The sequence below is a fragment of the Lolium perenne genome, chromosome 7, assembly GCF_019359855.2.
Source record: "Lolium perenne isolate Kyuss_39 chromosome 7, Kyuss_2.0, whole genome shotgun sequence".
Classification (NCBI taxonomy): domain Eukaryota; kingdom Viridiplantae; phylum Streptophyta; class Magnoliopsida; order Poales; family Poaceae; genus Lolium; species Lolium perenne.
The window spans coordinates 141,920,751-141,933,955 of NC_067250.2; the positions used below are offsets into that span (position 1 = coordinate 141,920,751).

Here is a 13,205-nt window from a genome sequence, read left to right on the forward strand (position 1 = left end):
AGGCGACGGTGACGCTGGAGGACGTCGCCGTGCTCGGGGGGCTGCCCTTGCTCGGCCGGGCTGTGCGCGCGCCGCTGGATGACGCGCCTCGCGGGGACGTGGAGGCGCTCCAGGCCGTCCGTTCCGCGCTCTACCGGAGCAAGAACCGGAAACCTGACCACCCCGCCTGGGCGATGCGCTTCCTGGAGCCTCCGTCGGGGGAGGGCCCCGCCGCCCGCGACGGTGAAGCGGCCAGGCTGCTCGAGCACGGGGCATTCCTCGCCATGTGGCTGTCGCTCTTCGTGCTGCCGGCGCCGCCGTTCGACGTGATCCGGGCGGACGTGCTCCCCGTCGCTGCCATGCTGGCGCGCGGCGAGTGCGCATGGAAAAAAATAGTGCGCTATTCCAACGCTAATAGCACGCTATAGCATATCTGGAGAGCCGACGCTGCGCTATTTCGGCGATATAGCGCGCTATTCGCGTTAATAGCACGCTATAACATACTAATAGCGTATTTTTAGATCCACGCTATTTTGTTATAGCGCGCTATTTTTTTCCTTGGAGTGCGTGGCGCTAGCGCCCGCTGCTCTCGCCAGCATCTACAGCGACCTCTCCGCGCTGAACCGCTACATGAATTTGGCCAAGAGATACCAGCCGTTCGTGGCGTGGGCGCCGCTACACATCCTCCAGCTCTGGGTCTGGGCTAGGTTCCCCGAGCTTCGCCCTGAGATGGCGATCACTGCTCGTAGCCAGCCTTGGGCTGCCCGGTGGCATGAAGTTCACAAGGAGATTGACCCTATGTATCTTCACGCAGTGCTCATGTCGCCAAGGGAGTTTGAGTGCAGGCCGTATGGAAGTAGCAGCTTTGCTCCGCCTCCTGACAAGGCTTGCTCTTGGGTTTATGGCCGGGACATAGCAAGAAGTAAGCAACTGCAAACCTTTGCACAGTGTCTGCGCGCTTGCGAGCTTGTAGGCCTGCGCTGCATCGAGCAGTACAATCCTCATCGTGTTGCAAGGCAGCTTGGCTTCGATCAGGACGTGCCTGCATCTGTTGCCCGTGTTAACTCAAATTGGGAGATTGCTTGGGGAACATACATGATGGAGCCTAGAAAATTTGCATTCATCGTTCCACAGTACATGCTGGGTGTGACGATTGACTACGCACAATGGTGGGAGCCATACTCGTCGGCATGTGCTACTGCTGTTGCTAATTCTGCAAAGTTGAAAGAATTCCGTGCTTTGGTTATTCCAAGAGGAGAAAATGCAACAGTTCTTCATGATGGATGGGAATGGTGTTTTGGCACATGGGAGCATATGCTCCCTTTATTTTGAAATGCATGTTATTAACATTTTGAAATTTCTAAAAATTGAAACAAAAAATTCGATCATACATCTTCATGTGCTACACGCTCACAAAGTCGTTTCATAAAAATCCGACTTGTCGTGTGACGTGTGTAAAAAAGACAAAATTCAATGCTGAAAATAAGGCTTTTCAGGAGATAAATTTTCTCTTTTTTACACAGACCACAAAACATATTGGTTCCTCTCGAAACTTGACAAACGTACGTATATTGTGGAGATGTACATGTAGAATTTTTTATCAAATTTTTTTGACATTTCGAAATATAATTTTTTAATAGAGGGAGCATATGCACCCGGGAGCCGAATTGAATTTCCGATGATGATAATGCTAGTAAAGAAGGACCTCCCGGCCTTATCCTTAAACAGAATAGCAGCACAGAACATGGTGAAGTAGCCCACAATCACCTTGTCAAGGGAGCAGTAAGCACAACCAGCAGCAAAGCCACAAGATCTGCAGCCATAGCCCATGAGCAGTCAAGTCTAGAAGACATTATGGTGATCAGTGATGACGAGTCTGATGAACTAGTGGTCAAGGAACAAGGATTGGGTGCAATGGAGATTGAAGGTAATGTAGAAGCAAACAAAGATGCATCAGACCCAAACAAACAATCAGGGCTCCATTTGGAAGATTGTGCAGTTGTCAATAGGAAGAGCTCAGGTATGAGAATTCATGAAGTGGCAGTTCCATACTTAAATCTAGAAAGAAGAAAAATAAGAGATCACAATAAGCTATTGCTAATGTAGCGTTCCTCAGTCCTCACTTCTTTTTTACCTTCATTTTTTAGGAAACAATAAGATGTCTTCTAGCAATCCGGTTGATGCAAATCCTGAACTGCCCAAGGGAGCACTAAGCACAACTAGCAACAAAGCCAGTGGATCTGCAGCCCCTCTGCAGTCAAATCTTGAAGACATTGTGGTGATCAGTGATGGCGAGTCTGATGAATTAGTGGGCGAGGAACATGAGGTGGGTGCAACACCAATTGAAGGTAATGAAAAAGAAAATAAAGATGCATCAGCCTCAAACAAACAATCATCGCCCCTTTGGAACATTGCGCAGTCGTAGTTAATAGCAAAGTTTAAAATAGCGGGCTATGCGTCTTAGCGGCTACTATTTCCAGGCACTAAGAAAACTAGCTAGCGAAGGTATCGAAGCTAAGCCATTTAGCGTTTTCTACCAAACAAGAAAACTCCTAGAAAAATTGGGCATCACATATTCATATCATTTATAAATATGACAAGAAACTCAATGATACAAACTTGTACTAAACAATAATGATGATTGTAGTAATAAAAGTTGTCCATAAATACATATTACATACCCAGGTTATCTTTCAAATTCAAATATGGAAATATTTTGGTTTAGCTGGAGAAATAGCGCTATATTTTAGCCGTATTTAGCGTTTTAGCGTGATTTAGCGAGCTATTGGCGGGACATTCTATTTAGCATTAAAAGGGCATATCTTTAGCGGGAGTGTTTTGAATCCGCTATAATGATGCTATATCGATGAGATAGTGCGCTATTTAAAACTTGGTTAATAGGAAGAGCACAGGTATGAGAGTTCATGAAGTGGCAGTTCCATACTTCAATCCAAACAAAAGGAAAATCAGAGATCACAACAATCTATTGCTAATGCTGCCTTCCTCACATCTATTTTTTAAAATTCTGTAGGAAACAATAAGATGTCTTCTGGGAATCTCGTCGATGCAAATCCTGAACTTCCCAGGAGAGTAGTTTCAACAGATACACTTTACTACCTCATGTCAAAGGTTATGAGGGAACCGTACTTGGCCTCGTACGGGTTGCATGTTAATATATAGGGACAGAGTACAATACGGAGAGAATACAGGGGGAATACAGGGGTATAGAGCATGCGGTATAGAACTCCTAATACAATATATCTAACAGCCCCCCTTAATCTCAACCTGTAGACAGATTGAGATTACGCTTAAACTCATCAAGCTTCTTGACTGGAAGTGCCTTTGTAAAACCATCTGCAACTTGATCATTACTTGAAACAAACCGAATAGCTAACTGATTTTTGGCAACTCTTTTTCTCACAAAATGAAAATCAATCTCAATGTGCTTGGTACGAGCATGGAACACAGGATTTACTGACAGATAAGTGGCACCCAGATTATCACACCAAATACTTGGTTTTTGCTGTAGTCTAACACCAAGTTCTTTGAGCAGAGCTTCAACCCAAATTAATTCAGCAGTAGCATTAGCCAATGCTTTGTATTCAGCCTCAGTACTAGACCGAGAAACTGTAGCCTGCTTCCTGGCACTCCAAGAGACCAGATTGGGACCAACAAAAATAGCAAAACCACCTGTGGAACGCCTATCATCAATATCACCTGCCCAATCAGCATCAGAGAAAGCACTAAGAAGCGTGGATGAAGAGGCTGTAAAGGTGATTCCAAGTTTGACTGTATCCTTGACATATCTAAGAATACGTTTTGCTGCTGTCCAGTGTTCAGTTGTTGGAGCATGAAGATACTGGCAAACCTTATTAACTGAGAATGCTAAATCAGGGCGTGTCAGGGTCAAATACTGAAGTGCTCCAACAATACTCCTAAACTGTGTACAGTCATCAGGGCCAAGAGGTGTACCACTTGTGAGAGACAATGGTTCAGAAGAAGACAATGGCGTCGGAGTAGACTTGCAATGTCGCATGCCCACTTTATCAAGCAATTCTGTAGCATATTTTTCCCGTGTCAATAGCAACCCATGAGGCACCTTTTTTACTTCAATGCCAAGAAAGAAATGGAGCTCGCCAAGATCCTTAATGGCAAAATTCTTATTCAAATCTTGAAGAAGTGCGGAGACAGCATAATCAGAGAAACTTGTCACTATAATATCATCAACATATACCAGAACAAATATAGTGATACCTGACTTGTGGAAAAGAAACAAGGAGGTGTCAGCCTTGGATGGTACAAAACCAAGAGCACATAGCTTGGAGCTTAGTTTGGAATACCAAGCTCTAGGCGCCTGTTTCAACCCATATAATGCCTTGTCAAGTCTGCAAATATAATGTGGTGCATGTGGATCTTCAAAACCAGGGGGTTGCCTCATATAAACTTCCTCTTCCAGAACACCATGAAGAAACGCGTTCTTGACATCTAGCTGCCTAAGGCTCCAACCACGAGAAACAGCAATAGACAAAACAATTCTGATGGTGGCAATTTTCACAACTGGGCTGAAAGTATCCTCATAGTCAATTCCATACCTTTGCTTGAATCCTTTTGCAACTAGACGTGCCTTGTATCTATCAATAGTACCATCTGCATTTCTCTTCACACGGTATACCCATTTACAGTCAATCAAATTTTTAGTTTTGCATGGAGGAACAAGATGCCAGGTTTGATTGTTTAGCAGTGCATTATACTCCTCCTCCATTGCTTGACGCCATTTAGAATCACCAAGTGCTTCAGACAAGGAGCTTGGTTCACCTGTGGAGGAAAACATCCCATATCGAATGGTACCATCAGTGAACTGTTTTGGTTGATGTATACCTTGCTGCAAGCGAGTGCGAACACGCGGAGGAGGCACAGGTGGAGGAGATGGCGAAGTATCATCACTAGAGCTTGAACTTGTGGCAGAGTCAGCCCCACCAGCCGGTGCCACAGAAGATCCAGAGGAATCTTCTACAGGGGCCGACAGCTCAGGTGAGTGGGGCGATGGAGGAGCAGAGCCTGCAGAGGAATCGCCAGATGGTGCACCATGGTTTGACGCGGGCGTGTGCTCACCACGCTCCCGCTGCGGAGAGAGAGACCGGCTGGCACGTGGCGCAGCAGGACGGGACGAGGGCGCGTGGCCAGCACGCGTCGGCGGGGACCGGTCCGCCTGACCGCTGGCGCCTGCACGCTCCCCAACGGCGGGAGAATCAGCATCGGAGGCAGCAACCTCGGGATCTGATGCAGCAGAGGAATGTTCCAGGGAATCTGCAGCAGAATCAGTTCCGGAGTCCGTGTGATTTTCGTCATTTTCTGGCAAAATTTCAGATGTATTTTCAGCAGCATTTTCCTGGAAGTTTGCTTGGACATTTTCAGCAACCTGTGACACATTAGTAATAGGCACAATAGGAGTATGATCATCAATATTTGCACCCGCATGTAACATGGATGATGGAAGGAGTAAGATCTCTTTTCTAAGGAGTGGACCGGCATTGGGTCGAAGGGAGGCAAAGGGGAAGACATTTTCATCAAAGACAACATCACGAGAGATATAAACACGACCTGTAGTCATATCAAGACATTTGACACCCTTGTGACGAGGGCTATAGCCAAGAAACACACACCGAGTAGAGCGAAAAGCTAATTTGCGGGTGTTGTAGGGACGAAGATTGGGCCAACACGCACATCCAAACACACGAAGGGCATCATAGTTTGGTGTTATATGAAGCAAACGTTCAGCTGGAGTATCAAAATCTATGACTTTACTTGGGAGAAGATTTATGAGAAAGGTGGCAGTAAGGAAGGCTTCATCCCAGTATTTGAGAGGCATAGATGCATTAGCTAACAGGGCAAGGCCAACTTCAACTATATGACGGTGTTTTCTCTCAGCAGAGCCATTTTGTTGATGAGCATGAGGGCAAGAAACATGATGAGTGATGCCAACTTTTTGGAAGAAAGCATTGAGTTTTTCATATTCACCTCCCCAATCAGTTTGCATAGTTATAATTTTCCTATTAAACTTGCGTTCAACAAACTGTTGGAAATTCAGAAAGGCTTGATAAACATCAAAGACGACTTTTAAGCAAATAGATCCAGGTAAATTTACTGAAATCATCAATAAAGCTTACATAGTATAAATGTTTTCCAGCAGAGAGAGGTGCAGGACCCCATACATCAGAGAAAACTTGTTCCAAGGGAACAGTGGATCTACTAGTAGACATGGGATATGGCAACTGGTGACTCTTGGCTAGCTGACAAGAGTCACAAACATATGGGGTACTCTCTGGTGTGTAAGCTATTTTATTTCTCCTAAGAACTTGTTGAACCACAAATGAAGAAGGGTGTCCTAAACGGCGATGCCATGTCGAGGATGATGGCTTTATTGTGATGAAAACATGCTTGGAGGGCTCACTGGAGATGGGCATCAGGGGGTATAGGCCTCCATAGCAAGGACCTCTAAACAGAACGCGTCGGGTTGCCTGGTCCTTGATCACAAAAAAGAAAGGATGGAACTCAATAAAGACATGATTATCAAGGGTAAATTTGTGGACAGATAAGAGATTTTTGGAGGCACTAGGAACATGAAGGATGGCATTTAGATTAAATGAGTTATGTGGGGTGTGCAAAATTGAATGACCAATACGACTAATGTGCATACCTGTGCCTTCAGCAGTGCGGACCTGATCTTGCCCATTGTAAGCTTCATGAGTGGAGAGCTTATTCAGCTCACCAGTGATATGATCAGTAGCGCCAGTGTCATAGTACCAGTTGGTGTCAACACCATGAGCCGCAAAATTTGCAGTTGCACCATTGTTGCCACGTTCTCCATTATCACGGCGATCATCTCCATAGTGCCACCAACAGTCCTTTGCAGGATGCCCATGTATATCACAAATCTGGCAGGTGGTGTCGACATAGCGAGTGGGCTGGCGATCACGACGCCGCCCACCATTGTCACGCCTGTCTGCATCATCACGACGGCGACCACGATCCTGATAGCCACCTTGGTAACCACCACGGTTTCCACCACCTCCCTGACGTCCACGACCATCATCATCACGGCGGACATCATCATCCCGGCGTCGAGGACGCTCATCACGCCAGCCACGGTTGTCATCACGCCAGCCTCGGTTATCTTGAGCACCACGGGTTTCCTGCCAGCGATCTTGACCACGGGAGGGAGCACCACCACCACGGCGTGCAAGATTTGCCGATGAGTTGAAGCTAGGGGTCTCATCAGCTTTATGCAGCCGATCAAAGGACTGAACTTGACTGAACAGATCAGACAGAGTAGTGTTTGGGTTGGCCCGGACTGCAGTGATCAAATTGTTGTATGCACCACCCAGATTCTTGAGAACATACCAAACAAGTTCATCGTCATCCAAAGGTTTCCCAGCAGCAGCAAGTTCTTGGGCAATTGTTCGCATCTTAGAGAAGTACTTTTCAGCAGACAAGTCATTCTTCTTCGTCTCAACAAGCGCTGCCCTCAGATGCTGAATACGTGCCTTGGACGAGGTGGAGACATGGGTGTTGATCGCAGCCCATGTTTCAGCAGAAGTGTCGAGACCAATCACATGAGTGAGAACATCCGGGGACAGAGAATTCAGGAGCCAGCAAAGCACCTGTTGGTCACGAGCAATCCAGGAGGCATAATTGGGATTGGAGATTTTAACTTTCACACCTTTTTCATCTTCAGCTTCAATGATCTTGTCAGGAGCTGGTTCTTTTCCTTCGACAAGATCGAGCACCCAGGCACCACGAAGGGCCGGGATGACCAACGCCCTCCACACAAGGGCATTGTCCCTGGTGAGCGGCTGGGTTGGAGGGGCACCGAGAGCGGCGGCCAGGGCAGTTGCAGAGGAGGATGACGCCATGATCAGCAACGGAGAGGTCTTGGACGTGCAGAAACAACGATCGTAATGGTCTTGAGCGGCAGCGGCACAAACACGTGCGGCGGCGGCGATTTGATCTGGACTTGGTTTGTAGGGTTTTGTGTGCGGCGGCGGCTAGATAAGCGGCGGCGGCGATTTGGCTTGGGTTTTGGTGGTGCGGAGGCGACAGATGAGCTGCGGCGACGGCACGGTTTGGTTTGGCTTGGTTTGTAGGGTTTTGTGGCGGCGGCGGCGGCGGCGGCTAATGTCAGCGGCGGCGGCGGCGATTTTCGTTGGCAGCTAGGTCACGGAGAGAGGCTGCTCTGATACCATGTCAAAGGTTATGAGGGAACCGTACTTGGCCTCGTACGGGTTGCATGTTAATATATAGGGACAGAGTACAATACGGAGAGAATACAGGGGGAATACAGGGGTATAGAGCATGCGGTATAGAACTCCTAATACAATATATCTAACACCTCAAACCATTTGGGTGGGTGAAAGACGCGAAGGCCGGAGATGCAGCTGGAATGAATAGGAACAAAGGAGTTTACCTGCCAAGACGGGAAGTTGGGACGAGGGAAATGATTGAAGAGGCATCTGCTGCCCGAGAAGCCGAAAATGTTGTGCTGCAAAAAACAATCGACTCTCTGAAGAAAGAGATTGCAGAAGCACAGGCGCGGCTGAGGGATAGAAACCCCTCAAAAGTTTGAGGTGTGGCTTCGTTTAGTACAGGTTTGTTGCTAAACTTTCATATGAACTATAAACTGATTTTGGCCTCTAGACTGACTTTGGTTCCTTGGGCCTTTTTTCTTAAGTCTCTCCACGTGGTGAAACCGACACACACGCGGGGGCAGAGTCTGAGGGAGGAGAAAGAATGCTCTATGGTTGGCAAAGGAGTGGAGACGACTGTATCCAGGAGGCACCACCTGCAGACATGAGTGCTGCTATACACACGACAGTTTCTATCCGATACTTGTACGATTCTTTCTAGCAGCCAGCTTGCTTCAAGTGGATAAGGTTGGACTCAGTCGTTTCTCAGAACTAAAGCCCAGACCAATGGTCTCTTGTGCTATCATCCTTCTAAAAAAGACGCTGATAAAGTCAATGCAAGAGGATGCTTAGAAAATATACCAGTTTAATTTTTTGCAGGAAATTAACGTTTTAATTTGATTTAAGGTTGTCTTCAAAAAAAGTGGATGCCAGCAGCTTTATCGTTCCCTCCTTGGGTAATGCCTTGGATTTGCCAAGTTGGTTTGTCTCCGCGACGCGTGTGATGAATGTCTAGGCGGCGACCTCGAGGTTGGTCTTGCATATTGGGGTGGCGGGCCAGGATTGTGTGCGGTTGCGACCCTATGAGATGGGGTTGCGGCTCATTGGATCAATAGAAAGTGGGTGCGACCCGGTGCTTTGCAGTGTGTGACAACTAGGTAGATGCCGAGGTGGCGGCTCGAGGACGAGGTGTTCGTCGACGTGTTGTGTAGTGGACACTTTGATATCGTTGAGTTTGTCAGCCTCGTGACACGTGAGCGATGATATTGCTCTTCATGCTAGTTAGTCGCCAATGTCGTGTTCGTGCGACTCTTTGAGGGTCGGCTTCTTAGGGCATCACCAGTGGCTCGAAGTATTTCAGAGACCAAAAGTAACCGCACGCACCCGTTTGCTTCTGGCTGCGGATGCGAAATTGGCCTTCGGGTGGTTGACCGAGCACTCCCAGCGTCCTGACGCATTTTATCTGGCGAGGACGGTAGGGTTTATTCCACCAACATAGTACAATATTTGATGTATAGTTTTGAAACAACAAATAACAAATTTCATAGCAATAAAATCATAGACGCATCCGCGAACCAAATTTGGGTCACGTTTGCATCCCCGCGGATAGGCCGGTCATTTTGCGTCGGTTGTGGGGCTTGATCCAGTTTGTACTACCTGCGTTTTGACAAATAAGGTGCTAGCGTATTTCAAGATGAACTTTGACCAAAAAAGTTGAGCAACAATACCTTTGTTATATTGTACATAATTAGTATCATTAGATTTATATTGAAAACACTTTCTAATGATGCTAATTTTATGCCAACAGTCTTTATATATTTAGTGTAATTCTTAGGCAAAATAAATTAAAGGAGTACCAATTTCAGTTGATTTTCGGTTAATTAACCAGACAACTCATTTTCTAATCAATGGAAGGCAACGATTTTGTCTCTTTTAAAAATAGTTGGGCTGGGGCTTGGGACGTGGCCACGTGGACGGGGCACACAGGGTTGTTTAGCGCTATGTTCAGTTGCAGAAAAAGAAACAAAGAGTAGCACTGCGGGAGAGTTATCGGACAGAGATCGTATGAAAATTGTCGTGTGTGAAGCAAACATTATGCATTCATGATCGGCACCTTTAGATGGGCATGGCCATCATGTACACCTATCAGCTAGCACTGCATGCACAATGCTCCAAGTAGCACACTGCACACAGCTATGAGGCCATCAGCAAATGTAATATGATCATGATGCTGAGATCTGGTGGTGGCGCAAAATCTTCCTTGAGAGCAGATGAAGGAGCAATGATTTCGTAAAGTTGTTTCAGCTCATGTTTTATTTCTTCCAAGATTGGTGAATTAGTTTCAGCTCATGTTTTGTTGCTTCCAAGATGGGTGATAGTTGTCGTGTGAAACATAGATGCGAGGAGACATTCTACATAGTGCTACAATTCCATTCTATCGAATTTGGATTTATCTGAAATGATAGAAATTTGGGAGTGCATCAATTTACAACTCTGAGATGATATTAGCTAAAGCTACATGAGAAAAGCTTTGCCAAGTAAAAAAAAACTTGTTCAGTGTTAGGCTTTGTTTCATTGTGCAAACTGCAAAAATATAAACCTGCCATGCACTGGTCGGATTAAAGTTTAAGGACCTAATGGGCATTTTACACTTGGGTTAATAATTTTTCTCAAAAAAAAAACTTGGGTTAATAATGATAGATAATGGAATTCTAGTAGTACTCCAAATAGTGGTCTCTCCACTGAGATAGCATACCAGAGAATGACTTATCAGTTTTTTTTTGGGGGAAAATGACTTATCAGTTAAACAGAAGAAAATAGTCACTGTGAGTAGAATCGGTAATGCACGTTTCATGGGATAAGACCGGGATTGATAGCACACAAACTAAGATTCTACTCACAAATAAGTGTACACGCGGGGTTTTCAAGACAAATTATGAAGTAGAGTAAAAAATACATTGGGAATATGCATCTCTCCTCTTAATCCTTTTATCTCCAATAAGCTAAGTGCATGTAGAAAATAAGAAGAACATATGCTTAATATTATTGGGTTTGATTTCCGTGCGATGAGAGAGAAGCAATTAAAGTGCATTAGGAAGATAGGAATACACTCTTTTGTGGATAAAGTTTTGAGCTAGATGTCCACTTGTTTGTGGACGGAAGGAGTAAGTAGTAAACCCATTGATAAGTTGATACCTGAGCCGTAGCAAAACACCATTCCAGATAACAAAGCTTCTTCCATAGTCCAGGTCCAGACCGGTCTTAAATCTTTAGCATACCATGTAGTAGTGCAATACATTATATTTCTCGAACACTAGCAGTGCATACATGAGTACTAAGATGACCTACACCTAATTTCAACACCACCAATTTGATTTCAAACATCATCAACTTGCAGGAGAAACGAGGAAGAAGAAGAAAATAACCGACCAGGCTATTCATCGAACACCTTGCGGGTGTCAACGGCGACGGCCAACCAAAGGTAAACAATAGTCCAATTCCACCCAGGAAGCTAAAGCTCAGCATCCTCGCTCCAGAACGTACGGCCTCTTCTTCTACTCCGGCTTGCCGGCATAGCGGCGCCCCCTCTTTATTTCTGCCTTGCCGTAACGGCCGGTCTCGAGTTGACCCTCATCGCGGCCACGCCGGCCAGCAACCCGCGCGTTTCTTCAGAAATTCGAGCGACACGCCAGATATCGTTCATGTCTATGTCCCCTCCTCGGTTTCTCGCGTGGAGCAGTTCGGGATGCTTACTGCATAGGCTGCGAGCCAAGTAATGGTCATCAGTCCAAGGGAAATCTAGGCCAGTGGCTAGAGCCTCCGCGTGCGCGATCTGCTCCAGGAGAGGCGCGTCGAGGTCGAACTCGAACGCTCGGAGCGTCAGCCGCCGCTCCTCCTGGGTGGTGTCCAGGTCGTAGGTGCGCGCCAGGGCGTCCCACAGCTCCCTGGCGGTGGCGTGGCGGACGTAGTCGGCGAAGAGCCGGTCGGAGAGCGCGGCGAGGATGTGGCCGCGGCAGAGGGCGTCGTCGTGCGCCCACTGCTTCGCCACCGCCGGCGCGCCGCCCTCGTCGCCGGCCGGCGGGTCCTCGGTGAGCACGTGGGCGACGCGGAGGGTACGGAGACGGAGGAGCATCGACTCTTTCCAGCGGATGTACCCCTCGCCGTCATCCAGCGGCTTGACCTTGACGGCCGTCGTCGCCATTGAGTACGAGGAGGGTGTGAGACGCGGGTGTTCGGAATTGGGTGGAATGAGCAAACCTGTCGGAAAACTGAAGAAATGTAGGGAAAAAGTTCTGGAAAACAGAGTCGACCGTTGCCTGCTAGCCGTTGCATTCTCCTTTTCATCTCTGCAAACAGACATCATAACTTTTATTTTCAGGTAAACCAATATCATACTGTATACTGAGCAACATAAACATTAACTAGTGTGTTTCTCACTTCTAGACATATTTCAGCATCTTGCCAATTGACGGAAGAGGAATTCAAACTATCAAAAGCGGTCAGACAAGAAGATGAATTCATTATTTATTTTCTGCAGACTGTTTTACACTATCTAACAAAATAAATTTATTTTCTGCAGATTGATTTACAACAATACAAAAAATGTACTGTTACAACAAAATCTTCACAATTTTTTTTTGAAGTATATAAAAGGTTGGATAAACAACAACTATTTTGCTACAGGTTGGTTTACAACAAAAATCATCGTCAATTCCCACAAAATCGTAAACTATTACAACAAACAAACATGTGTTTGTGGCTATGAAAATTTGGTATGTGATAGCTACATATTTAGTTACAACAAAAACGAACAACTATTTTATCAAAATTTATAGATGACTAAAAAGAAAGTGTTTAACCAATCTAGTTGATTTTTTTTCCACTTGTAGTCAACCTTTACAACATTTAGCGTATGCTTTCCCAACAAAATTTATATGATCGTGTTAAAATTTTAAATAATTAATGCCACATCGAATAATTTGAGGGAAATATAAATTTATGGCAAACACCTAGTTAAACAGTACACCAAATTGATGTGCTTTT

The 13,205-nt window shown here is 45.9% G+C and overlaps 1 protein-coding gene across 1 annotated transcript; it reads right to left on the reverse strand.

Annotated features, from left to right (window-relative positions):
- Positions 1-11,411: 11,411 nt before the first annotated feature.
- Positions 11,412-12,424, reverse strand: LOC139833058 (uncharacterized). The gene has a single exon (XM_071823198.1). It carries the CDS (start codon positions 12,361-12,363, stop codon positions 11,752-11,754), a length of 612 nt encoding a protein of 203 aa, XP_071679299.1. The 5' UTR covers positions 12,364-12,424; the 3' UTR covers positions 11,412-11,751.
- Between the last annotated feature and the right edge of the window lie 781 nt (positions 12,425-13,205).

Coding starts and splice junctions, on each gene's coding strand:
- LOC139833058 (XM_071823198.1), bottom strand. CDS start 12,363: ATGGCGACGACGGCCGTCAAGGTCAAGCCGCTGGATGACGGCGAGGGG.